Source organism: Vidua macroura, chromosome 1 (genome assembly GCF_024509145.1).
Source record: "Vidua macroura isolate BioBank_ID:100142 chromosome 1, ASM2450914v1, whole genome shotgun sequence".
NCBI classification, from domain to species: Eukaryota; Metazoa; Chordata; class Aves; order Passeriformes; family Viduidae; genus Vidua; species Vidua macroura.
In genome coordinates this window covers 6,108,775-6,134,691 of record NC_071571.1, presented here as the reverse complement: position 1 = coordinate 6,134,691, position 25,917 = coordinate 6,108,775, and the positions used below count along the sequence as shown (strand labels likewise).

The window sequence follows — 25,917 nt, the reverse complement described above, 5'->3', positions numbered from 1 at the left end:
ATGCACAGCTGCAGGGGATTGTAATAAGAATAGGAATTCAAAAAGCCCTTTGTCATCAGAAAGTCCCCACTTTCCAGTGGCATGAAGCTATCAGGGTGTGTGAGAGAGTATGTTTGTACTGAGGGGTTGTATTGTTCAGTACTCAATGGTGTATCCTTCCTAGATCTAATATTTCATTTAAAAGCAATTTGCCTGAATGAAATAAAATATGCATGATGGGTGAACACAGATGAGCTCTGTTAATGTATTCTAATTAACTTGCTAAAAATATTTTAAAATCTTAATAAGCTTAAAGAGAATTTCTGATGATCAGATGCAATGTTAATGAGCATGGTATAAAAACATAAGAAGGTAAAGTGAAAAGCTGATTGGCAGTTGCAGTGCTGTCTGTATGCCTAACACTTTTCTTGGGCAAAAGAAAAATCGTAGGGTTAAATTTTACCTTTTGTCTTGGTAGCTAATTTCTCAAGATCTATTTCTAGAAAGTTTAATGAGCAAAACATTAAAAAAAAAAGAATTTACCTGTTTGATTTGGGGTGTAGTGGGAATTTTATTGCTTAATTATGCCTTAGAAAAACATGCTAAGGACATTTATAATAAAGTATCTGTGTTCTTTATGTGTGGGAGAATGACTCTTTCCCTTTTATATATGCCATAAATCTCTGATTGTAGTCCTTTTTCTCTCCAGGCTATTAGGTTTCTGCAGACTGTATTTCATTCCTTAGCACCTATAGTTGCTTGGCAACAACATCTGATTTACATGAACCCAGTCCCGTGAATGAATTGTTACCTGGAACCTTTCTGAGCAGAAACCCTGAGAAACGTAGCAGCTCTCCCATTCACCCTGACAATTATTAGGAAATATTAATTGCTTCTCTCTATTCATCTTTCCATAGCCTTTGTTTTTCAGTTAAATGGGAACAAACTGTATTCTCTGTTTAGTTCTGGCCTGCCAGAGGTCACAGAATTCATTTATAAATAATCCACTTGGAAAGGAGGAGATTTATTAATAACAGAAGGCTTTAGTGCTGCTCAGAGACCCAACTGGTACAAGTGGTCCCCAGTGCTGTGTTCTTTAGGTACAGCAAGAATGAGTTCAGAGGAGTGAAGTAACTCAGCACAGTCACATAGAGCAGGTCAGTGTGATTTTTTTTTTTTTTTTTTTCTGTGAGTAGGTCTGGTATAATTTTAAGGGAGAAAAATGGTTACTGCCCCAATTTTTTTTCTTCTCTTCTTGACATATGGAACTTAACTGATCAAAGTAAACAGATTTTCTGCTGCCTCAGCTCATGTTTGGCAAGCAGTTACACTCTCCTATCAATTAATTTTATTCTTGTGAAGTACTTTTCAACCTGTAGGTTGTTTCTATTGAGAGGAGTAGGAGGTATGAAAGACAAAAATCAAGAAGAAAAATTCTTCACCAGGCACTGAATGAACACAAACCAGCCTTCCTGGACTAGGAGATGGAAAGATACAGGCAATATTTGTGGATGCCAAAACAGTTGTAATAATTCTTTTGAAAAAATGTTTAAAGAAAAAACCCAAATTGCCTTGTTTTGGGAGTTCTTTTCTGGTTTTTATCAGGCTTATTCTTTGCAAAAATAAAATATTGCTTGGGCTTGTCTCTTTTCTGTTGCATTTCCAGAGGCTTTTATTGCTGTTGTTGATAAGACACAAAGGCTGGTGTGGAGGGAAGCAGAGCAAATCTGAGATCTGGCAGAGATCTGCTTTGCAAATCTAGATCCCAAGCTGGTTTTTCCCCCAGGTTTGTTGTGCTTTGGGTTTCTCTGGAATCAAAATACTTCATAGCACATTCTTTTTTCTCATCACTTGAGTGGCAGTCAAGGTCAGGTCATTGCACCCTGTGCCTTTTAATTATATCCTGTGGCTTTAGGTAATGCTGAACTTGCAGCTCATTATTATTATATTTTCTCCTGTGGACATGTCTTGCTACTGATGCTCATACTCTGCAGATTAACTAATGCAGAATCGAATGCATTTGTGATCTAAGTAATGAAGAGGCCTTTGTTCTATTCTTGCTTGTTCTTCTGATTTTGTGTGACCTTGGGTGGCTCATTTATCTCCTTGCTTGCTGTTCTCATTTTAACCTTCGATGGATGGTGTCATATGTTGAGTTGCCAATGTAATTTTCTATTTCCCTTAGAAGATTTTCAAGGCTGAATATTGGTGTGTGAGGACAAATCTTTATTAAAAATGGTGTTCTTTGCCTTCCTAAAAAACTCAGTAACAAGCATTATTTACTGAAGTGTGATCTGTAAAGCCACATGTGGTATTGCACACATCAGAATTGCCAGAGGCGTGGGAGGGTGTTTATTTTGCTGAGTTTCAAGCACAAGTTTCTCATGTGTCAGAATACTTTGAGGAGATACTGAACTGTGCTGCAATGCTGCCTACAGAGTACATTGAAAAGTTGGTTTGAATCAGTGGAGAATGCCTAAGGTAGCAGCGACTTTTTTATTGAAACTAATTTGTGAGCATATCTTGCATGTGCCTGCCTCTGGGTGCATGTCTCACCTTAGCCTGGGAGGTGAGCAGCAGGAATTGTCAGGGTTGCCAGAGGCACTGGGATGTGGCTCAGTGCAAAGCTCTCCAAATCCCCACTGTGATGGGAACCTCAGGACACTCCTCTCACATGGCACTGCTGGGCATGTGCCTGTTGGAGCTACAGACATTCAGAGCCAGAACATTCTCTCCAAAAAGTTCTCCCAGGAGGTTTTCCAGTGCAAGGTCCCCTGTGATTTATCAGGAGTTTTTATAAGCTGGTAAATATCTGGCTAGGCAGTCTGACAACATGTAATCAGACACTTCTGGGACAGACATTTTTAGTGCTCTTACCAACTCTGCTCTTCTCTTTGATAGTGGTTTCAGAGGTGAAGACCAAGACAATGGTATTAGACCAGCAGCACTAAGCATCAGTGGTTTGTGGTCTTGAAATTAAGCCTTTTAATGAGTGGCAGAACGTAATATCCTTAGCTTACTAAAAAGAAATACAAGGTGTAATTTAATTGTGGTCTGTAAAGTGCCAACATGTGAAGGGGAAACCTACTTTTAATAATAACATTTTAACTGGAAGGCTAAAGCCACAAAGATTGACTAGGATTTTAAAGAATAAAAACATAAATTATGGGAAGAGTGCAACTATTTAAAGGTATTAAACATGAAAACAGTCAGTAGACACAGCAAATTTTCAGTCACTTTTAGTTGAGGTTCTGTGTCTTTCTAAAGTCCCTGTAGTTCAGTGAGTACAGATCTGGACTCTGGGATCACTCTGTGGAAGTTGTGTGATCTCATTTAGGCAAATGGCCCACTCTGATCTTTTACTATTCTGGAGCTGTCTGCAGGTATGTTATTAAAAAACTGGATGTGATAGCCAGATTTAAAATGACTGGTTTGCATCTCCTCTAGGTTTTGTTTTCAGACTGGCACCACCTGCTTCAGAACATTTTTTGAGAATCAGTTAATTTGTCACATTGGCTCCAGATCTCTTGTTTATTTGCTGAATGACAGGAATTCTGAAGTGGAAAGTGAAGGTGGAGGTGTTGCCAAGAGTCTTATGAAAACATCATAGGGTAAATCAAAGCCAGTTATTCTTTGTTAGGTTAAGCCTTTAATTGGAGCCTTGGCTACTTTATAGATGTTTGAACAACTGCTGAATAGTTTTAGTGGTTATTAGTATTTTTCCCCAACACACAACTCTTATAATATCCAAACTTGGGGTAACAAAATAGAAAAACTGAGTGGCCAAAAAAGAAAAAAAATTAAACTTGATGTAAGCAGTTACATTGGTACATGAATCCTTTTTACCTTACTACTTCATGAAATATGTTACTTATTTTTTTCTTTAATGAATTGATTCAGAACCTAGAAATTAGACAAGCAAAAGATGGCAAAGTTCATGAAATTGATTCTAGTAATAATGACTTCAGGAAAGGACTTCCCCCAATACCTTTTCAGTGTTGTCCAAACAGATTTTAAGTGTTCATAGAATCACAGAAAGGCTTGGGTTGGAAGTGACCTTAAAGATCATCTAGTTCCAACCTCTCTACCATTTCTTCCATCTCTTTCCTTAAAAGCTTCAGAGAAATATTTTTCCAAAATATTCAACCTTTATGTACAAAATTTATTTGCCTGAATCTGCTGCTTCCCCCCCTGCCCCCCCCACCTTTGCTGTAAGCTCTAGTGCTGAGTTATGGAATTTTTTTTAATACCTTACCTTTGGAATTTGTCCCAGGCTTCATCATAATATTCTGCCAAATAGAGATCTGTGTCAAAAAAAAAAAAAAAATTAAAAATCACTGTGAATTGATAAGCAATTGCAGCTCTGCAGTATTTCTACAAGAATTGCAAATATTTCAGAAACCTTGTTGCGAGCGTGTCAATGTATATGTTATAACAATGTTATGACTATTGATCTGCTTGCTCCCAAAGAAGTCTTTACCACTCATGTACCAAATTTTTCCCTGCAGTATAATTCTGCTGCAGTCAATGAAGTTGAATTGTATCTTGAGTATATTTTGTTTCCTCTGGGGTACCTCTTGGGCTGTGTGGTTTTTTTTTTTTTGGGGTGATCTGCAGTAATTTAAACTGCTCTTAAGAGATAATTTATATGCATGTTTTCCTTTGTTTATTTCTTCCTGAAATCCATCAAGAAGGAGAAGGCTTTGGGTCAACATTAAATTTTAAATTAATCTCTGAGCTGAGCCAGACTAGGAGGATTTTCAATAAATGTTTTGGTGTCTTCAAGCTTCAGGTTCTGAAATCCTAAGTTTTGTCTAGATGGAAATAAGGTCTTAGGAAAGCCAAATTTGACATCTTCATGAAGAACAATTTCATGAGAACATAAGGTGGCCTCTGACTATCAGTGGTACGTGAGCCTTGGTTACTAAACTGTTCCTACTCTGTTTCAACTTTGTTGTTGCTCTTCTGCTCATTTTAGTGGTGTTATTCTTGCCTTGCAGCAGTCTGAGCAAGAAAAATCATACCTGGTCTCCCCCACATCATTGTAGAGACTTTATCTATGTAAGTAGCATAAATGTTGAGAATATTAGGCATATTTGTCATTGCTGCTGAGAAAATCCAGGCTTTTTTTCCCCTCTGTTGAATTACAGCTGATTTAATGGTAGCTCTACTACAGTGGCCTTAGAGGCTGATGATCAATTCTATCTGTAAAAGTTGTTTTTCTTCCCCAGGCATTGCATTTAAAAAATAAGACTAAATTTTGTGTCTGGAAAATTCCTGACAAACATTTAAGCAACCTTCAGTGAAATTAAAGCATGTTACAAAATATATGAAAACTTCTTCACTTGCCAGTTAGAAAGCAACCATCCTCTATGGCAAACCTGGCTTGCTTTTGTCAGTAATAAATTAGCTGATGCTTCAAATTGAAAGCCAGAAACACTTCTAAAAAATGGCTTTTGAATGGCTTTTACTTGGGCAGTTGTATTTGTCTAAATAAAAAAAAAAAAGGAAAAGGAGAAAAAGGGTGTGTTCCAGTTTCCATTACATTTGCCTCATTCATGTAGATATTGTTTAGGATCCAGTCCTAGAAGTCTCAGAGACATAAAAGGCCATATTTAAAAGGGTTTAGATAAGAGAAATCTTTCACCATAGTGAGAGTTAAATTTCAGCATCTTTATAGGAATGAAGAAAATTAGCATGAATTTTGGAAGAGTTAATAAGCAAGGAGGATGATTTTGGAATATTTGTTTGATAAATGGGACAAAAAACCCATATATTTTTGTTTTGTTTTATTTTTCTTGAATGAAAAGCTAGCAAATGCTTTTTTTTTTTTTTTAAATTATAGTATTTGAAGTTAATCAGAGAAATAAAGGAGGGGCTTTTCTTGTTGCTTGCAAATTGTAAATTGCAGTTATTTGCAATCATGCTTATAACTGGTGTGGGTTCATGTGCATAATCAGCTGCTTTTTGAATACATGTTCTATTGTTCTGTTTTATTTATGGATTCAGTTGTGATGAGAAAGATGTTATGAAGCTGTTTGGATGAATTCTTGGAATTGTCTTTTAAGGGTTTTGTAAGTCAGCGTGTGCCTGGAGTTTGGGGTACAAACCAGGACTGTGGGTAGCACTGAAAATTTAGATGAAAAAGTTGAAGGGTTTTCAGCCTCAAAATGGAGAGTCAAATTCTGGTTTTGGACTTTGAGGTGCATGAACCAGCAAAATTCTGTAGTGACACAGACACACTGTTTCTGTCCAGTGGAAATGAGCAAGATCCAAAAGCCCTGAGGTCAGGAGTCATCCCACCAATTCCAGCATCAGGATCTGTTATCAGTCTGATCTCACCCACTCCTGGTGGGACAGGAGGCTGAATTTCTACCTCCAGTCTCCTTGCACAAATGATGTGGCAGAAGACTTTTGGCGATAATTTTTAGTGTTACCCTTCTGACCGGTGTGAGTTTGCCAATATAATTATTTTTCTTAATATCTACATTTTTCATCATAGAATCACAGAATGCCCTCAGCTGGAAGGGACCCACAAGGATCACAGTCCAACTCCTGGTTCTGTACAGGACATCTCCAAGAGTCTCACCCTGTGCCTGAGAGGATTGTCAAACATTTCTTAAACTCTGTCAGGTTTGGTGCTGTGACCACTGCCCTGGGGAGCCTGTTCAGTGCCCAACCATCCCGTGGGTGAAGAACCTTTTTTAATATCCAACCTAAACCTCCCCTGACACAACTTCAGGCCATTCCCTCAGGTTCTGTCACTGTCACCACAGAGCAGAGATCGGTGCCTGCCTCTCCTCTGTGTTTGTAAATATACAGTGATGCAGGACTGCAGTTTTTTGGGGACCACTGACAATGCTGAACATATATCATTGTAATTTCTATTCTATTCTCAGTGACAGATTTTTATCTTTTCCCTATGTGCCTTTTAATAAAAGCAATATTTTGGCTGAAAGCAAGAGACAGGAGATGAACTTTAACATCACTCAGTTCTTGCTGGATCTCTGTGGAAGGCACAATGAGTATTTTTGTGTGCATAGTAATGTGCACTGAGCGTGCTGCCTTCTCAGCCTTGTGGAAAAGTGCCTTTTGCTCAGACTTCCCACATAAACAAACTTATTTACTTGGGTCTTCCTCCCTCCTCCTGTCCAGTGGGAGCCATTATTTTAACTCTATTTTTTAGGTCAATCACCACGTTCCACAGAAGAGAACAGAACTCCAGAAGATGTGCATATGGCAGCACAACACTGTGCCATGTACAGCTGCAGTTTCTAGACAGAGTTAAAGTTCAGCATCAGCTCTCTAAAAAATAATTAGTTTTTCAATAAGAAGGAAATAAACTGGTTGGTTAGGTGCTATGCAGGGAGCTTTTAATTAAAAGATGCTTAAATCTGATTCTCTCAACTGTTAAAGAATTGAATTTTTGAATTATGTTTGCTACAGTTGTTGTTGGGGATTTTTAGTAACACTGTGAAGTTCTCTTTGTGCAGTGCTGTAGGGGATGGATGGTAGCTCCTGACAGATTCAAACACAGCTGGCTGAGAACACTGCTGGTGATGGATGAACAATGTCTCTGTTAATGCCTTTTATACATAAATGATGGGCTTGCTTTATTTATTTATAAGATGTATCCAATTACACTTCTCAGAGCAAATGTCCACTGTTCAGTAAAGCACACAATATTGGCATTAAAAAGACAATCCCTGAAATCAGTGATCAATGTATTTTCCGTGTTCTCTGGAGAGAGACTGAAATAAGAAGTAAACCTAAAATTCAGCAGATTCCAGTAGTTCTTTAGGGACCTAATCCTTGTCTGTAAGAAGTGACTGAAACTCAACAAGGGATAATGTTGTCTCTGCTCTGGCCACTTGCAGAGCACCACATTCACCTGAGATTTTGCTTCTGTGTGGCCTGGATGGATCAGTCCCACCTGTAGAGCAGCTCAGAGTCTGTCATCCCACAGTGATGGCTAAAGCTCACTTGGCTGTAGCCTGCTGGCATGTGTTTCAGTGGAGTGAGCCATTTTATTGACTCAAAGAGGAGGAGAATGAATGGTTCTGCCCTTCATGTAGCTGCAGCATAGATTTTTGGGTGCTTTTACTGTGTGTCTGTGGGTGTTTGTACTCATGAGTGGATCCAATTTAGAACATGAGCTGTCTGTCTAATGTTAGAAACTTCACAGTGTAAATTAAGTTACTCTCTTTTATCAAGTATATTCTGAAATAATTCTTAGTATTTTGCTGCAAAAGAATTAGTCTGGATTAATGTGGGTGTGCAGATAGCAGCATGTTAAACAATTTAGACTTGAGATCTGGCTTGGCCTCTTGGAAGACCCCTAACTCAACTGATAGTGGGGTAAATGCTTGCTTGTGTGGGGTCTGTGTTAAGTAGCAAATGTACTGTAAATTTGCCCCTGTTTCTGATAACTTACTGATATAGAAGTGGCTTGAATTACAGTGATGGCATGAATTTATAATGTAGCCAAAACCTGAAGGTGCTGACCTAGCAAGGAGTAAGTCTCCCATCCATTCCTGGATTTCAAATAGAAACATTTGGGGCAGGAGCCCCGAGACAGAGCTGCTGTGCAGATGGCAGTGCAGGAAGCAGCTGAGCTGAGCTGTGTTTGCTGCTCTCAGGGGTGGTTGCTGTTTGGCTTTGGCACTTTCATGTTGCCCACTGCTCTTTCCTGATGGTGGGTGCCCAGCAGAGGGTTCTGTCCCTTTCCAGAGGCACTGGAGAGCAAGCCTTACTTATTCTTTGGTTTGAGCTGCTGGGAAGTGTAGCCAGTGTGTTTATTTCTCATCCTGTCCTGCTGTCTGTCCCTGCAATGTGGCGTTTTCATGTTGGATGTGGTAGCTCTGGAAGAACTTATATTCTCAACAAGGTTTAGCAAGACAGAATTGTGACTACCAGGCAAAAAATTTAGAGTGTGGTTTGATTTCTAGGAACAGAGGCTTACTAGTTATTTTTTGCTGGTTTCTGTGCTATTATGTTGTTGTGATAATCTTGGCAGGAATCTGTCACTCTGTGTTGGTATAATTGAAACTTGTTTTCCCTGAGGAATCACTCTGCTGTTTGTTTTATTTGTTTACTGACATTGACAGAGATCCTAATGGCTTTTAAAACCCAATTTGTGCATCACTGAATATCCTCCAAAGAGGAAAATAAAATTAAATTTATCAGTAAAATAGGGTCCCTATGCAATGCTTTGTCTGGGTCTTGGGCTCCACCTGAGCACCCAGATGGGGGTCTGGAAATGGTGTGGTGAGCTGCATCTTCTGATTATTTCTGTCTTTGGGGCTTTTGTCATTAAGATACTTGAAAGGATAAATGACAATAAGTTATTTAGGGCATCAATGTAAGTTGCCCAACATTGCCTTGTGAGAAATAAATTATCTTTAGCTTTTATTTAAAAGGAAGTTAAGATAACAAAACAATAACCACAGTGAAATTTCCCTTTTGGGAGGGTACACATGATGGTATCATGTATTATTGTCATAAATCAGGGTGATTAAGTGTTTAGATTTTTTTTTTTTTTAATGTATGATATCAAAGTGTTTATGCATTTATTTTGTTTTAAGCCTTTGAAGAACTTCAGTGAGAACATTTGGACTATTTATGTTTGTAGTGCCTTGCTGCATTGTGATTATGGATAGCTGTGTGTGGCTTGTTGCACGCCGTGCTCCTGAGGAGCACGCACACAAATAATTGGTGAGGCAGACATTCAGGAATGTAGAAGAAAGCATGGGTTTCTTTAAACCTAAAGAACACAGGATATATTTTTTAACTCCCCCAAAGCTGTGGGTTTGCATTGGATGAAGATTCAGATTTTTTTTTATTTTAGTGGAGTGATTTAGACCATCTCTAATTGCCTTTTGACACACTTCCTTGTCATTCAAGCGCATAGGGATTGCCCAGGTTTCAGTGAACTCCGACTGTGAACGTCATGAGGAGATAAGTTTGGAAAATACTGCTGATTTTAAAGGTTATCTGTCAGTTTGTATATATACAGCTATGAGCCAAACCAATCTGACCTCAAACCAAAGCTGTATTATAATAACACTGCCTTTCTTACTCTGTATCTCCTTTGCAAATCTCCCTGACATTGATAGCACTATAATAATAATAGATCTGCAATATTTATGTTGCCTCTTCTAAGGAAGTGCTCTAATGTGCCTTGGAAAAGTGGGTAATTAGTGTTATCTCCTTTTTTACAGCAGGTAAATTAGAGGTACAGAGAGAGAACCCTGACTCCCACCTCCTTGTTCTCACTGTACTTGGTTCAGTAGCACAAATCTTGACCATATGCACTGTCAGTCTGATTTGTACTTTTTATTGCATTGCAGTGCCCAGAACAAGGATTTTGGCTACTGGTGGTGCATCCCACAATAAAAAGATCTTACAGGTAAGTAGAAAATTAAGTCCTGAACTGAGCTTGCAGTTACATCTCCATTTTTATTTTGCTGTACTGAATCCAAATCACTGCAGCTGCACAGGAAGGTGTGGATATGGAATTGTGAATCTGCTGCAGGTCTTTGGGGTTTTTCTTCAGGTTTAGTGTGAAAACCTTTAGCCCAGTGCTAATTTTACATTGAACTTAGAGCTTTTTTCACACTTGACTGGTTTTATGAATGTGTATCTGAAGCACTGGTGATTTCTAGGTCTCATCACTTAAATCAATTAGCAAAGAAATCACAAAGAAACTTCTTATGTAATACCTGAGGTGGTTTTTTTATTCATTCAGGTCAAAGTTGAACCATTGATTTCTTTCAACTGAAGGGGAATTATGCTGGTGTCAAACACTGAAAAAACATAACAAAAACAAACACCCTCATACAAACCTCAGCCCCTTGCCTTTGTGTTACTTAGCATCACATCATTTGCTGGGAGGAGGCTACACTTTTGTAGGATTGTTGCTTGTTCCCAACCTCTTTTGCTGCTGCTGCACACCCAGCCTGGGTAAGATCCTTCACCCATCTTGTGGAGAACAGAGAAGCGTGTGCTCTCTGCTTCTGCCCACTGAGACTTGGCAAAGCCTCGCTCACAAATGGTGAGAGGCCTCTCACCTGGCTTTGACAGCGCAGAGCGAGACATCTGGCTTGGGATTCATCCTGCCCAGATCCACTCATCTGTGCTGTGATGTCTGGGTAGGATCTGTCAACCCTGTAACAGTCGGGGGAGATCCCGTCTGCTGCAGCGCAGAGGAAAGCGGATGGTGCTTGAACTGAACAAATGTAATGTCTCCTTCTGGGTGATCCCAGGAGCTTTCTGGGCTCCAGGGGCTGCCTTGACAAACTCCCCTTTAACCACAGGCTCCAACACTGACCTGGAGGTAGATGTGTACGCCAGAAGTCCTAATCTTGGGCCAGGTCTTATCACTGGTGATAGCTGCGAGAAATGATACTTCCAAAAATTTAAAAGGTTTATTAAAACCTACCCAAAAATACAACAGAAGACTGAATGGAGAAAACAATACAATGCTGGGAGCAAAGGATTTTTTCCCACCATTTGCTCGTCCACACAATGGATGTTCCACCTTTTAACCCTTTAGCCCCTCCCAAAGTCTTGACAGTCGACTCCTCCTTTGCTGTCCAGTGGTGGAAATCACTTTCTTGCATCTTGATTGGAGGTCAGCTGCTGCCATAGTAACAAGCTGACCCTCCCAAATTCCCTGACCACCCAGGTCACCCTGTGATAACAATGCAAGGAGGGGTAAAACATAACTGTAAATCTATAAAACTTACACATAATATTTGCCTTTTAATTGTGAGAGTCAACCGTCGCATTGCTCATCTTTCACTGAGCGAACACAGGGTGAAATGTTTTCTGGAGATTCCAATCTGCTCCAGAGGGTCGAGGCCAGCCTCAGCTGCACACCATTCTCTTTGACAATTGCAGTCAATTGTCTGCTCCACAAAACCTGAGCTGGATTAAATGGAGGTCGAAGAGCCAAAAAGCAAAAAGCTGTTTTCTCCTAAGGCATCTAAACCACGTGTGTGTGTAACTGCTGCTTGTACAGCTGATTGGGGAGAAGCAAATTTGGCATGTTTTGCCTGCAGATGTCACTTCTCTTCATTTGCTTTGGTTACTTTGCCTAAGAATGTGACATTGGAAAATTAACTGATTGGCTAATTGCTTAAAACATTGGTCCTTACAGGAGTAATTCTGCTAAGGGTACATCAGAAAAGATTGGGTTCACAGATGAGTTTGTTTTTAAAGCTGTATTTCCAGTTTGGGTGCCAGGAGGATCTCCTTGCTGTGCAATGAAGGCAGAGAAACAAATGTTCTTAAAATACATAATTTGGTAACATACACAGCTGAAAAATCATGGAGTTGGGAAAGTGGTGGCTGGGGCGCTTGCTCTTCACGTATAACAATTCAGCTGGTTTTAAAACTCATTAGAAGTGCCCTAAAATAATATGATCAATACAGTGTCATTCACTTAATTCAATCACTGGTTAATTGGATCTTTCTTTTTAATTTAATCTAAACCTCAGAAACCATATCAGTTGCATAAAGAATAACAGCTTCTACCCTTATCATGGTCAATTTTGGATAATTTGTTCCAGGGCTACAAAAGACTATCATTTAATTAATCAACGTTCAGGAACTCCTATATTTTACACCACAGAGGAGACAACTTAGGAAAATGTGTTAAAAAAAATTTAGTAGGGCAGCTTTCTGTATAGTTCCAGGAAGCTTTTTATAACATATGTGGTGCTTGATTAATGACCACATGGAACACAGTGAATTTTCTTAAGCAGTAGAACCTCTAACAGTTTCTTTTGAAATAATTTGTGAGACATACCACAGTTCCAAATGACTTACCAAACATATGCACTTCAAATAATTTTTATTTTATAATTGTGGTAAAAAATGTTATTTGTTACATTGTTAAAATGTTACTTTTAGTATTACAGCACTTCTTAGCAATCAGTATAGAGTAGAGCTGCATTGTGTGAGGCTCCTCAGAGATGAAAAAAAAAAAATTGCCCAAAAGATTGTACAATTTAAACTTAAGACAAGAAATGGCTGCTGGGGATGAGGTGAAGATGTAGATGGGGAATGTGTTGAAACAAAATGGTAGCATTGGCTGGTAGGATGGGCAGTGGGACTAGAGCTCTGTGACCTTACAATTTCCAGAGTACTTTTTAATAGATGACCATGATCTATTTTTCATTTGTTCTCTAGCACTGAAGCTCATGTGCTGCTCAGTGCTTGCTTGCAAATGAAATTAGCCAATCCTGACTTTTCTGTCTTACCAGAAGACAGTTTTAAGTGTATAAGCTCAGGCTTCCACTGGGTTCTAGTTAGCAAACAGCCACTTTCATTTAAATTGTGAAAATCAGTGATTTTCAAAGGTTTTCATTTGAAGATTCTCCACAAAATTTCAGAGAAAGAAAAATCCTTTATGAAATTCCATGTACTATATTTCTATAGGTGACCTGGATTGAATTTCTTAGTCATCTTTTCTGAAGCCCTGGGGCTTCATAAAAGATGACTAAGAAATTATAACCACAGCAGGTTTATAAATTCCAGGATCAGAGTTGCCTTGCACTAATCCAAACAGTTTGGAATGCTGGACATTCTGGCTTTATTTTAGACTCAATTGCATGGATTTAAGTCAGGTGAGACACTCTTCCCTTTGGCAAAAGTAATAAAACCAGCACAGGTTATATCTGAATTGTTTCCTGGTTCTTGCGGTGCTCAGCCTGAGGGGCACTTGCAGTCCTAGAAGTAATGAAACCAAAATGGAAAGCATTTGTTGACAGTGTTTTTGGAAAGGAGATATTAAAGCTCCTATGCCCCTATCCAAATATGTCTTAATTTTTCCCATTCTGTATTGTTTTTCTGAAACTAAACTGTGGGGATGAGCAGACGTAGTGGTACTCAGTGGATGTGAGGTGCTGATGGTGTTGATTTCAATGCAGAATGATGTGTGGTTGAATAATTTTAGTATCTGTTGGATAACATAATAATTTCTTTGCCTGTAAAGTTTTATTTGTATTACTCAAGCCAAATGTCTCGATACATCTTCATAGCTAAAGTTCCCTTAAAAACAGGAAAACTGGTAAATTTAGAGACTATGTAATCAGCTCCTGTGTCATTCTCCCTGCTGATCCTAATAGGATGGGAATGGTGGAGATGAAGAAGAAAGGTTTAGCAGGCCTTCATATTGCTGAAGGTTTATTTTTATCCAAGTTTAGAGCTGAGGAGCCATGACTGGTTCTTCTGTCTTTCCTTCCCACTTGAATCAGCCTTAACATGATGGAAGCAAACAGGCTCCAGTCGTGGCTTCCTGAGCAGGTGTCCTTGCCCTGGCATAAGTCTTGAGCATGGGCTGATTGTGTGAGCTTTTGAGGAATGATGCTTCAACCAGGGCTCCTCTGAACTGTAACCAAGAGATCTGGAGAGAAATGAGACTTTATTTCCTGGCTAGAGTTACATCTGCAGCTCAGAATTACCAATACCCTGTGGTGTGACAAGTTCAGGCCTTATTGTTGCCTACAGTGCTTCGTCCATGGGTTCCTGAGTGCTTGGCTGGGGCTTGGGACAGCTGCTTGTTTTCCTGAGCAGTGATGAAGGATTTCTTTTCCCTTTGTGTTTCATGGATGCTTTGATGCTCCTCAGGTCCTGTCTGACGTGTTCAACGCGCCCGTGTTCACCATCGACACGGCCAACTCTGCCTGTCTGGGGAGTGCTTACAGAGCAATCCATGGTAAGGTGTTGGGATCTGAGATATTTAGATGCTCCTGAGATTGTAGAAAGTCTCTGTCTTTCAGCCCCGCTGCCAAAGAAGGAGTTGCAATTCGTCTGTGCTGGTTTTCAAGGTTGTTTATTTCTTCTTATCTAAAATATTTTCTCTGACCTGCAGCAGGTCTGTCCTGCAGGGCAGCGTGCAGGGCTCTGCCCCTCAGTGGGATGTTACAAACATTTTAGACTAGAAACTACGTGTGCTATATTTACAATAACGTGCCAATATCTATCACCCACGTTGAACAGTGTGTCCCCAGCCTAAACCAGCAGAAAAATGCCAACAGCACAGTGAAACATGGAGGGCATGAAGAAGAAGAAAAAGGACAAGGCACACCAAATTTTCCTCCATCTTGCCCCCTTTGAACCCCTTATGTGGAATCCTAAAATTCTACTTTTGCACCTGTGCCACACTAATTACTACTTATATCAAACACTCAGAGCTTGTAATTCATCCTGTAAGATTGAAAACTCTTTTCCATGGACAGAGATCAGAGCCATTGTCTCTCGGGGCTCTGTACAGGGAGGCTCCTGACCCCCTGCCAGGGTCCCAGACCTTCCAGGGCAGCCACAGGGATGCCCTAAATTCCCACAGTAAGGCTGCCAGGAGATGCTTGTGAGCAGTCAGGGAATTTAATTTCACTTGGTTAATACTTGGGATTAATGTACTGGGCATGAGGGGGGAGTAAAGCTGTGCACATCTGACTGGAGGTCACACAGGTCAAAGAGGGATTTTTTGCTCTTAGTACACTCGGATTAGGCCAGAGAATATAATTTACATTGTAATTCCAAGCCTGGTGGCTGCTTCTCAACTAAGGGATGGGGTTTGGGAAGTGCTGGTACTGTCCAGGGAAGGTCTAGGACCTTCACATGTTGAGTTGCTGCCTCCATGGACGAATACAGCCAACTGAAGGTGCTGGTGCAGCCTGCTGCCCCAGTTTGTGGGCTGGGCTGTAAACTGGGTTGCTGAAATGACCAAACCAAACAAAAGGTTGATCCAAGCAAAGAAGATCAATGAGGGCAGGGACAAGACCTATAATACTGCTGGCCAATATTAAACCTATATTTATCTTCCAGCTTTTAAACATCAAGTTGAAAGATATGCAAGGTGTCCTGGGCTCCATGCAGGTTCTCTTGTAAAAGCATGAATCTTGGGTTCACCAGTCATCTTGCTCACTGTACTACATCACTCACTGTAACATAACAGTCCAAGCCCCAGGGTTTACATGTTAATTAACTCATATCTATTAATGCATGTGGGTGTGTGTTAAGGGTGGGCCATCAGCTATTTAAGACTTGAATCCCAACCATGAATTTTTATCCATGTATTTTAAAGTGGTTTCTAATATCTTACAACTGAACAATTCAAGGAGTGTGGAAGTCCTTGTTTAGGTCAACTTCAGTTAGCCTCAGTATTTTTAATTTGAATCTTTAGGATTTGGGCCTTAAGACATGGGTAACTTTTCTACAAGTTCATGTAAGACCATGGGATTGCAACAAACATGGAAAAGATAGCACCAGCCATCAGAAGAAATCAGCCAAGTTTTAATTTTAGAAGCAAATTCTGCTGTCACATTATAGCATCTAAAGACTACACGATCTCTTGCATTTGAAAACAGCACAGAAAATTGTACAACCAAAACCTGAATTGGTGTGTTTAATGCACACAGCATTCTTTCCTCTTTATTTCCAGAAAAGGCACAAGGGTTCTGTCAAGCCAAGTAGGCTTTTGCAGGACAGTGCGAACACTTGGATTATCTTATATTTGAAGCCATTTTTGCACCTTGTGGGTTGAGTTTCCAAATTCTTTTTCTTTATACTCTAACTTTGCCTTCTGCTTCAGAAGCCTCCCAGCACCTAATGCTGCAGGCAAACTCCTTGTCCTTGAATGCATGTGAAACGTGGAGCCACCATTAAAGTTTGTGCAGATATTTTGTGTGTGTGGGAGATGTGTATTCCCTCTGCCAGCTTGGCATATGAGATGTGGAGGCTTGGCTGACAGAGCGTTTGAGCGAGGATTTCGGATGCTGTGCTGATGGAGGGACTCCTGGGCTCACGTCCTCTGCCAGCCAAGCCCCGGGGGGTTTGCTGTGTGTGTTCCTAAATGGCATTTTTGATTGATGCTTTCAGCTGCCTCACTCTTGGCCAGGCAAAGGAATTGAGGAAAACTGAGGACTTGCTAATATAAATGAAATACTGATGGCAAGGGCTCTTTAATAATATTACAATGTGCACCTGGGGTGTTTCACAGTTAGCCTGGGGTTCTTAGCAGGTGTGCAGGGAACTCCTGAAATGCTGTGATTTGCTCACAAAGCAAAATGCTGTGGTAGCAGAACTCCCCTATTATTCTTCTTCCTTACATATAAATATATTTAATAATTTGTAGCATATTTTCTTGAAAGTGTTTTCATTTCTCTTCATTTTTGTTTAGTTACATTTTGTCCTTGAATCCCTTGCTCCCACGTATTTTCACTGGTGTTTACTGTTGTAACCATAAATAATTACTGATATTGTTGAGTAGCATTTCTGCTGCTTACCTGTTCCCCAGGGTACGAATTGAGTGATTGGCAAAAACTCAATCACAGAGTCCCCACTTCCCAGGCTAACTCATAGGAATGTAAAATCTTCTGCCATTTATCCTTCAATCCTGAATGCTGACCTGACCAAGGAAGATCAATATAATGTATTAATTTGCCAGGGAGTCAAGGCACATCCCTCATGGTGTTTTTTCGCATTGATCAGGATTGTGATTCTCATTGCAGGGCTTGTAGCTGAGAGGAATGTGTCCTTGGCTGATGTTGTGAAATTAGCACCGGAGCCCAGATTGGCTGTTACACCCACCCCAGGGGCTGAGGAGGTGAGCAAGTTTGGCAATACCTTTTTCCTTTTCATTTCCTGCCTGCTTCAAAATGTAGTGGTTTGCTAATTCTTCTGGTAAAATAGATTAGTTTAGGAAACACTTGGTTATATGATTCTTATTCCTTGCTGTAAAGACAGATTTGATTTTGAGAGGTATTTGGTGTTGTAATGATGCAATAATCTGATCCCACCATCCAGGTCTGTGAGAATAAATTTTCCTAACAAGGTGTGACCAAACAGCAAAATATCTTCCTTAAGGGACAGAAAAAGTTATAAAATAGATTGAATTTAGATACAGGTCAGTCAGGTTGTAACTGATAATCTTAACAAAATAACCTGAACTAGTTTGCAGCAAAGCAGCATGGAAAAAAGGGTGGTGATTGTGCCTTCTGGCTCCTTGGAAAACATCTCCAAAAATCCTTCCTGTCTGTAAACAGTGGTCAGCAATTGTATATAATCACTGGTAGCTCCTGCCTGGAAACCATGGCAGCTGGGAGGATTCAGCAGGCACAGATCTTTGGTTCTGTGCCCATCCTGTGAATTTCGGCACGTCTGAAGGTGAGGCTTGTGCTTTATGGCCCACGTAGGCAAAGCAGAAGAGATAGTCATTGTTGGTAACCATGTGATTCCAGCCCTTGTAAAACCAAGGAAGGAATCATTGCCTCAGGCTCTCCAGTGCAGCCCTGCACGTCTCACTCCCAGCCAAAGGCTTTAGTTTATGACAGCTTTTGAAATATAATGCGCAGTAATAAATAAACAATACAATATAGCAAGATTCCTGGAGAACACATGTTTAAATAACAAAGGTGAATCTCACCAAGGTCTTCAGCTGTGCAAAAGCTTCTTTTACATCAGCACAGCCTTACTCCACCATTTACAAGATTTGGAAGTGGCCTAACTACAGGCAACAAGGTTTTAAAGCTTTTATTTAAACTGGGAAATTAATGATCTGCCAAAACTACTAACTCCCAGCTACATGTGCAGAAGAGCACCAGATATCATGATGAGTAATAATAGAAATGATCATGCTGCATTGTGCCTGCCAGCGTATTATTTAATTATTAACTGAGATGGAGGAGCTCAGTAATCGAATAGAAGTCCCCTTCAGAAATATTAAGACATTGAATAATTTAAACTTGATTGATCTGATCTCATTTACTCAACCTTCCCCCCTCATTTTAAAAGATAAAATAATTAACAGCAGTGGCCTGTGCCACGTGTGTTGCAGCTGAAGCTCTCAGCAGGGAACACACCACAGGAGCAGCTCCCTGGTGTCTGATTCAACCTCACGTGGCTGCCCTGTTCCCCCCCAAAATGCTGTGTGCTGAAAAGCTCCCAGCCTGGCTGGGGTGGAGGTGGGGAGTGCTCAGAGACCTGCTTTTGACCCCTGGGTGCTGCTTCAGCTATAAAACTCAAGGGCAGAGAATACAGCTGTCACTCACAGGGGCCTTGCAAGCACCTTGTACCCCTGCAGGGGCCAAGCAAACCTGACTGGAGAGATCACTGGGGAATGCAGCTACCTCTTTCTATTTTGCTCTCTGCATAAAATGGCCTGGAAGCTAAAAGAGTTAATTATCTCCTTCTCAATACTTTCCTTTTCCACATGGTTAGACCTGGCTCTCCTTGCACATCTTTTTTATTGGTTTTAAATGATGTACAGTAGTGAATTGTTGCCCCAGTAGATAGGAATGAATGACAGAGAGGCAGTGGCCAAACAGCATGGGAAGGAATAACCATTCCTGCTCTTTAGCTTAGCTTTCCAGCTTCATTTCATTAAAATCAGCTTCTTGCAATTACATATTCCACACCATTTCTTTTTTCTTCCTGCCTTATAATTTCGCAGTTGATGGTGGATTCCCTGGCTAGTTTCATGGCTGTGAAACTGCAGAAAGCCAGAGGGCCTGTCAGTAATACAGTGTGCTAGCATGAACACTGCAGTAAAAATTCATAATGCAACGAGTCAGTTTGATTCTGTTTCATACAGAGCTGCATCTCCCTGTCCATCCAATTTCATTCTGTTGAGGTTAGAGCCTTTCACTTAAATGATAGTTCTTTTTATAAACTTCAAAGTCATCCCGAGGTTAAGTCCTGTCTTGCTGAGGAGCTCTTCTGAAAGAGTCTGGCTCACCAATGTGAAATTCCCCCAACCACTTCTTTACATTTTTTGGACAGCTACAGCTAGATCTTGGCAGGGTGGAGAAAAAACAGGTCATAACACAGCAATCTGCTCTGGTTTCATCCTTTCTTCCTGGTATAGGTTGGAGACAATGTGTTAGATCATTGGAGAGAGGAAAACCTCCTGTAGACAGAGGTCAGATGGGACAGTTTGATGTAGCTTCTCCTTCCTTGCCAAGGCCTATGCCCACAGCAGGGGTTTCCAGGAACCAAAAATGCAAAAAGCATTTCTTTGATTTCTGAGGGACCATTTGTGATAATGAATGTGATTTTAAAAAGCAAGGGCAGGGCACACAAAGCAGCTCTTCTTGTTCAATTAAACTGATGGGCAGGTAAAATGGAATAAAGTCACAAGATGGGGAACACAGAGCTTGTGGTGGGCGATGAATCAGTAGTTAGTGGAAACTGAAGTCTCAAAAGTTCCAACTTGCCTGGCAACAATGTGACTTTGTCCTGCAGCAGACCATGGTGCCTTGAAGAGACCATTTCAAAGAGGATGAATCCTTCTCTGTGGGTATGACCCCAAGTCTCTTAGCTGAACCTGATTTCCCAGTATTTTTGTAGGAAAAGGGTATTAATCTGAGCTTGTTTCTAATTCTGTCAATACCCAAACAGGTCATGAGGTGTCTGGGGGGAAGCACTGTGGTGGTAGTCTTTGGTCACTCACTCAACCAGACTAGCTCAAGTCAGTCATCTGGGGATTAATCTGATGAATCCTTCTTCCTTTTTTTTTTTTCAGAATAGCAAAAATTAAAGAGTCATTTCACCTCTTTGGGGCCTCCTCTCTTCCCTGAGGAAAATGGTTAATAAGAGCCACTAAGCATGACAAAAATAACCAGGAGATTCTAGAGCAATAAATAGATGTTAACAGACAGAAATAATCTGTTATTTTAGCATTAGAATTCAGATCTATTTTTGTAATCTATTAAAACAGGGATGGTTGGCTAGTTGGTTAATTAAGCAAAAATAAAACACGAGAGAGAACATGATTGTCTGGGAGTTGGTCACTTGTGTTTATGCAAGCTGTGTGACAGAGTGCCAGATTGGTTGTGATATTGTCCTGTGGGCTTTTGTAGGGAGAAGGCATAGAGCAGCTCACTACCTCTGGATGTGTGATTTTTGATTGCATTATTGACTCTGCTGAGATGTATTAATCTTGCAAAAATTCAGGAAGGGAAAACGTAAACCTAACAAATTTTCTTGACTTTGGTGAATTGCCTTGTAAGTGGGTGGATTTATAGAAGTGACCCTATTACCCAGGAAGGTTATAATGACCTATTTATTGATTTAAAATAATTATATTTTGTTGAGTTAGATTTTGGAGGGGGGCGGTTGTTTTCTAGAATTGGTTTAGGTTGGTTATTTAGTGCAAAGTAGGTAATAATAATACAACCACAAAAATATAATAGGTATTGATAGAAGTTTGATTAAGCTGATTTGTGTAGCCAATAATTTTTTTTTAAACTGATTAAGATAGGCTTGCAGAATGGAGATCTGAAGTAAAGAATGTAATTGTTGCAGGTGTGGTTCCTTGGAGAAGTCTTGAGAGTATTTCAGAACACTGTTTTATTGTTTCTGCTTTATGAGTATTCTTTCTCTGTTAAGAACAGTGAACAACTGCTATGATTTGAAAAATAAAACAACCCTTGATTTCTTAAGTAAATCTCTATGAGTAATTTGACTTTGCTTTTAAAAAAAGGGAATCTATCAAAAGTAGCAAGTGTTTGTGAGAGACTGATTCATTTTAATCTATTCAGGGTAGATTAAATGTACTCAGATCGATAGATTAAAATTAGATAATCATCAGCATCATCTTTGTGATTTGTAAATTTTGAATTGCTCCAGTGATTGGCTAACAGAGCATTGCAAGAGATAGGAGGATCCATGTGGATTGTCACTTGTAGTAATAATTTGTAGCTGCTTTTGCTCTTAGAAGGTGGCAGGGACAATCTAAACAGTAAAAGCCCAGTTGAGTGCATAGGCTGGTAATGTGGTGAGATGTAGTAACAGGATAACACATTTGATTTGTTCTAGAGAACAAGGTAGCATTGTACAATTGCATTTTTCAGAGAGGACAACTTAAATTATTCCCTGTTATAATGTATCATTATAATCATTAGCATTTTCTTTAGTTGTGGGACTGTCAGAATGTGACCAAATTGTCCCAGGAGAGAAGTTTAGGGTTTGTAAATGAAACAGTCAGAGTACTGTCAATGTTGTGGAGTAGGCTATAAAGATAAGCTGGAAAAAGGACCATAATTAAGCAAGGACAATTAAATTATGGACAATAATGAGGTTTGTGTTGTGATACATGTAATTACTTTTATTAAATATCATGGTTTGATAGATTAGGTTTGAGGCTATGACAGAGAGGGGATTTATGTCCTTGGGTTTTCATGCATTACTGAGAGTCCTTTATTCCCTTTGGACCTCAATTATAAAAATACATCTATATAATTGCCTCAGGAAAGAGACTCCCAGAATTGCACAGGAGGAGTTGCCCAAGGTTCTGTGGAGGCACTTCAGTCATGACAGATGTAGAGAATCACCTTCCACAGACACACCAGGGTGCACACTCAGGCCGTGCTCTGGGTTGGTGCTGTTTGGCTTTTCCTCTCTGTGTTTCATGGGAGCTGCGCTGCCCCAGCCCCAAACCTCAGCTGGCATGAAAAATACTGCTTGTGAAAAGCCTGTGGTACTGCTGCACTTATCAGCTATGATGTACTGGTGGTATTTCAGCCAAATTCCCTGAGGAGGAAGAATTTAAGGCTTTGCTTATCCCTCTGAGCTGTGCAGCTTTTTACCCCAAAGAACAGGAATAGAGTACAGGAAATATTCTTAACTATTTGTTTGCATTTTTTTTTGTCCATGTGGTCCGTAATGCAGGATTCATTTAGACTAATGGCCAAGAAGCTTATTGCAAATGCCTGAATTTTCTCAATTAGCAAACTAAGTGCTTAAGTCCAATAAACAGGAAAAGAAACTGTGTCAGTAAATGTAGTTGTTCATTTATTTTGACACATTTTAATTTAGAGTGATGTATTAACAATACTTCCCAGCCTTCTGGTAAATGCATTGTGTGTATTTTGTAAAAATACTGATGGGCAAATAATATGGGGCCTGCTTTCTCAGTGCCTGAGCTCACTTACCAATGCAGCTTTGCTGTGCTGAATCTTTGCTGAGCAGCACTAAGCACTTATCAAATTTACAGAATAGTGAAGTAAGAAATAGCCAGTCTTCATTACAGATGCTGTAATAGAGGAGCTGGTTTTGTTTGAAATACTGATACTCCCACTATATCCATAGTTGCCTGCTCAATGTTTTGTTTACTCTGATGTGCATATTTACCAGAAATGGGAGCAATATTTTCATGTTCTTTGGGAACATGAAAAGAATATATATATGTAGTTCTCTGAGCCCTCCAGGCCCTCATGTAGTTAGTTAAAAATACCATGCTGAGTAATGTGACATTTCATAATAGTGGGGCATTTTATTTCCTAACCCCATAAATCTGCATAAACCTCCAGGATCTCAGTATCACTGTCCTGTGGAGAAGAGGAGCTGGGGCACACACATGCTAAATGCCTGACCTGAGGTCGCTGAATGAATCTGTTGCAGAGGCAGGAGTGAGTAGGACTCTCTGCTTTAATCAGAGAAAGACACTGTAAGACTCACTGTGAGTTGGCTTTAAAAACCATTTTCTGATGTCTTGGCTAATGAACAGTGTCTCTTTCCACTTGCTGTGGATGCTCCTTCTCTTCTACCCCTTCGTATACTTAATCTGTTATAGAAATGTAGAAATGAAACTTTAATTTCTATAACATCTGGTTTGTAAAAAGGAAGGAGTTGGTCAAAGCTAGATCCATCTGCAGAATGTGTCCATTAAGTCACTTCCACCTGCTATTGTGGAAGGTGGAAATGGGAATGAAGAGATAAATCCAATTTTCACTGTCTATCTTAAACTATCATTCAGCAGAAGGGAAACATAAAAACTGGGTATTTTGCCATCATTTGAAAGAGAAAACAAAAACCCACCATTTTTTATTTCCTAGATGAGAAAACTCTGTGATTTCCTTTTTTTTCTTTTCTTTTTTTTTTTTTAATCTGGGAAAATGGGGCTGTTACAGACACTGAGGCTACTGCAGGACTGTGCAGAGACCTGCCCCAGAAGAAGCTGCTCTCCTACTACATCCCCATAGTTTACACCTGAAACATTTTTTCCTCCTGAATTTTTCATGCATGTACACACACTGTTGTTGGCTGTCCTGAAAAGGACATTGAAATGCTAGATCTCTCTTACTGATGAGAGCAGTAATTCAGTTTGCTGGGTATGATTCATTATGGCTCTATAACCTCTCTGAACCTGGAGCCAGGAGTGAGGCTGCCCTGATTATGAGTCAGTACAGAGGGCTCTTAGACCAGACTGGCAGCCTCTAGGATTCACTGTGGCAGGGATATGACCTTATGGCATCCTCCTAGGGACTGCTCAAGCCTGTACCAGACCCTGCACTGGCTCCTGGCATTCCCTTCTTTGTGCTGGAGCCAGCAAATGTGCAAAGCTGTCCTGGTATGGCTTGTCACAGCACTGATTTTATTAGAGGGACAGTAAACACCAGAGGGAGGAGATAAGGAGAAAGGTGCATCTCTAAGATCTAGAAGTACAGTTTTTGGTTGGAGCCAGAGCAGAGATTTATTCAGGGTTTCTCATATCATGGATCTCACCCATACCTGAATGTGCTGGATGTGTCTGAGTCTGGGGTTTTGAACACATTTGAGTCTTGATTCTTCTTTTTATGGTTGTAACAATACCGTACCTAAAAACTCCTGGAAAATTCTAGCTAGGAAAATACAAACAAGCTACTCAGATACTTGGTGTAGCTCTGGATAGAAGCTGGGTCTGCATTTGTCCCTGTGGGCCTGGGGAGCAAGGAACATGGCCATGGGGCAGACTGTGGATGGACAAGGTTGTGGCTGTGAAAGGTGTGTATTAGAGAAGCAGCTCAAACAGGTACAGGAGTCTGAGAGGGAGTGTGAAGTGCATTTTAGAAGGCCCTGGCCAGCACATTGGCCAAGGAGGACCTATCTGACTGTGCTGGAGGGTGCAGTGGGGTGATTAGTGAGGCTGAGGAGGAGGGGACAGGCAGTGATCCATCCTGGGGCAGTGGAGGGAGGCAAGGACAGGAGTTCTGCCTGGGTGATTAGCACAGCTATTACTGAGGGGGCATGTCACACTGGGAGAGGTGACTTTAGCTGAGCTGCTTCTGCTGGAAGTAATGGCTTCTGCTTATAGCAAGAACCCAGTCACAATAAGAACAACCTGTGCGTGTCATAAAATTAAGCTGTAAAGGTGATGGTAAAAAGAACTGTGACATTTAAAGAGGGAAAACTCTGCAGCACTTTCATGGGCAAATTAGGGAAAAACCAGCCCAAACCTGTGAAGATGCTGCATTTTTCATGTCTGAAGATACTTTTTAACTGCAGAGTAATTAAAAAATCTAATTTTTCAACGAGATGTATTTATTTCTTTTTCCTTTTTAGCTCTATCGTCCACTTCTGAAAAGATATGCTGAGCTTGAACAGAAGGTTATCTACAACCCAGCCTCTTCTTGTCTTGTGAAATAGAAGCAAATAAAATTTATATGTTGTCTGAGCGGACTCCCAAGGAGAAGATCAGAAGAGATTTGCTCAGAATTTACTGGAGCTGTTTAAATCATTTTGTTCCTCTTTGTAGACAAATAATTTTTAAATGTCTGTGTTTGAGTGTGTTGGTGGGGAAAAAATTACATTGTGATTGAAAACCTGATTAAAAAAGCATCATATTGCTCTGTGTGGTTGTGGCCTCAATTTTTCTTAGGTACTTTTCAGACTGTGCTTGCTGTTTCGGAAGAGCTGGATAACAAAGTCAAGTTCCTTGTGTATGTGAGTCACTCTACCCACCTCTGTCAGCTTTGATTCCATGTGTTTGGCATGCCAGCCTCTGCATACCTGTCTAGCAAAGTTGTCTTAATTCCTCAGTTTCTCTTGCTTAAATGTTTTGAGACTATCTTTCTGTTCATCTGTAACTCGGAGATGTTTACATCTTTGCCTACACAGAAAGCATAAGCACACTGACTTAATCTCATCTTTCTTTAATATGTGGAGGAGGCT

General features: G+C 40.2%; 1 protein-coding gene across 4 annotated transcripts in view; it reads left to right on the top strand.

Moving 5' to 3' along the window:
• The window catches only part of XYLB (xylulokinase), an 83,523-nt gene extending 57,931 nt beyond the window's left edge, over positions 1-25,592 (top strand). The window contains exons 16-19 of one of the 4 annotated variants that reach the window (XM_053995042.1): positions 10,329-10,387; positions 14,614-14,701; positions 17,499-17,593; positions 25,309-25,592. In XM_053995042.1, the coding sequence (XP_053851017.1) occupies positions 10,329-10,387; positions 14,614-14,701; positions 17,499-17,593; positions 25,309-25,392 (326 nt within the window). In that variant the 3' untranslated portion in view covers positions 25,393-25,592. Of the gene's footprint in view, positions 1-10,328; positions 10,388-14,613; positions 14,702-17,498; positions 17,594-23,297; positions 23,438-25,308 lie in introns of those variants that run through there. The other 3 variants (XM_053995051.1, XM_053995062.1, XM_053995067.1) reach the window with 3 other exon arrangements.
• The last annotated feature ends 325 nt before the right edge of the window (positions 25,593-25,917 follow it).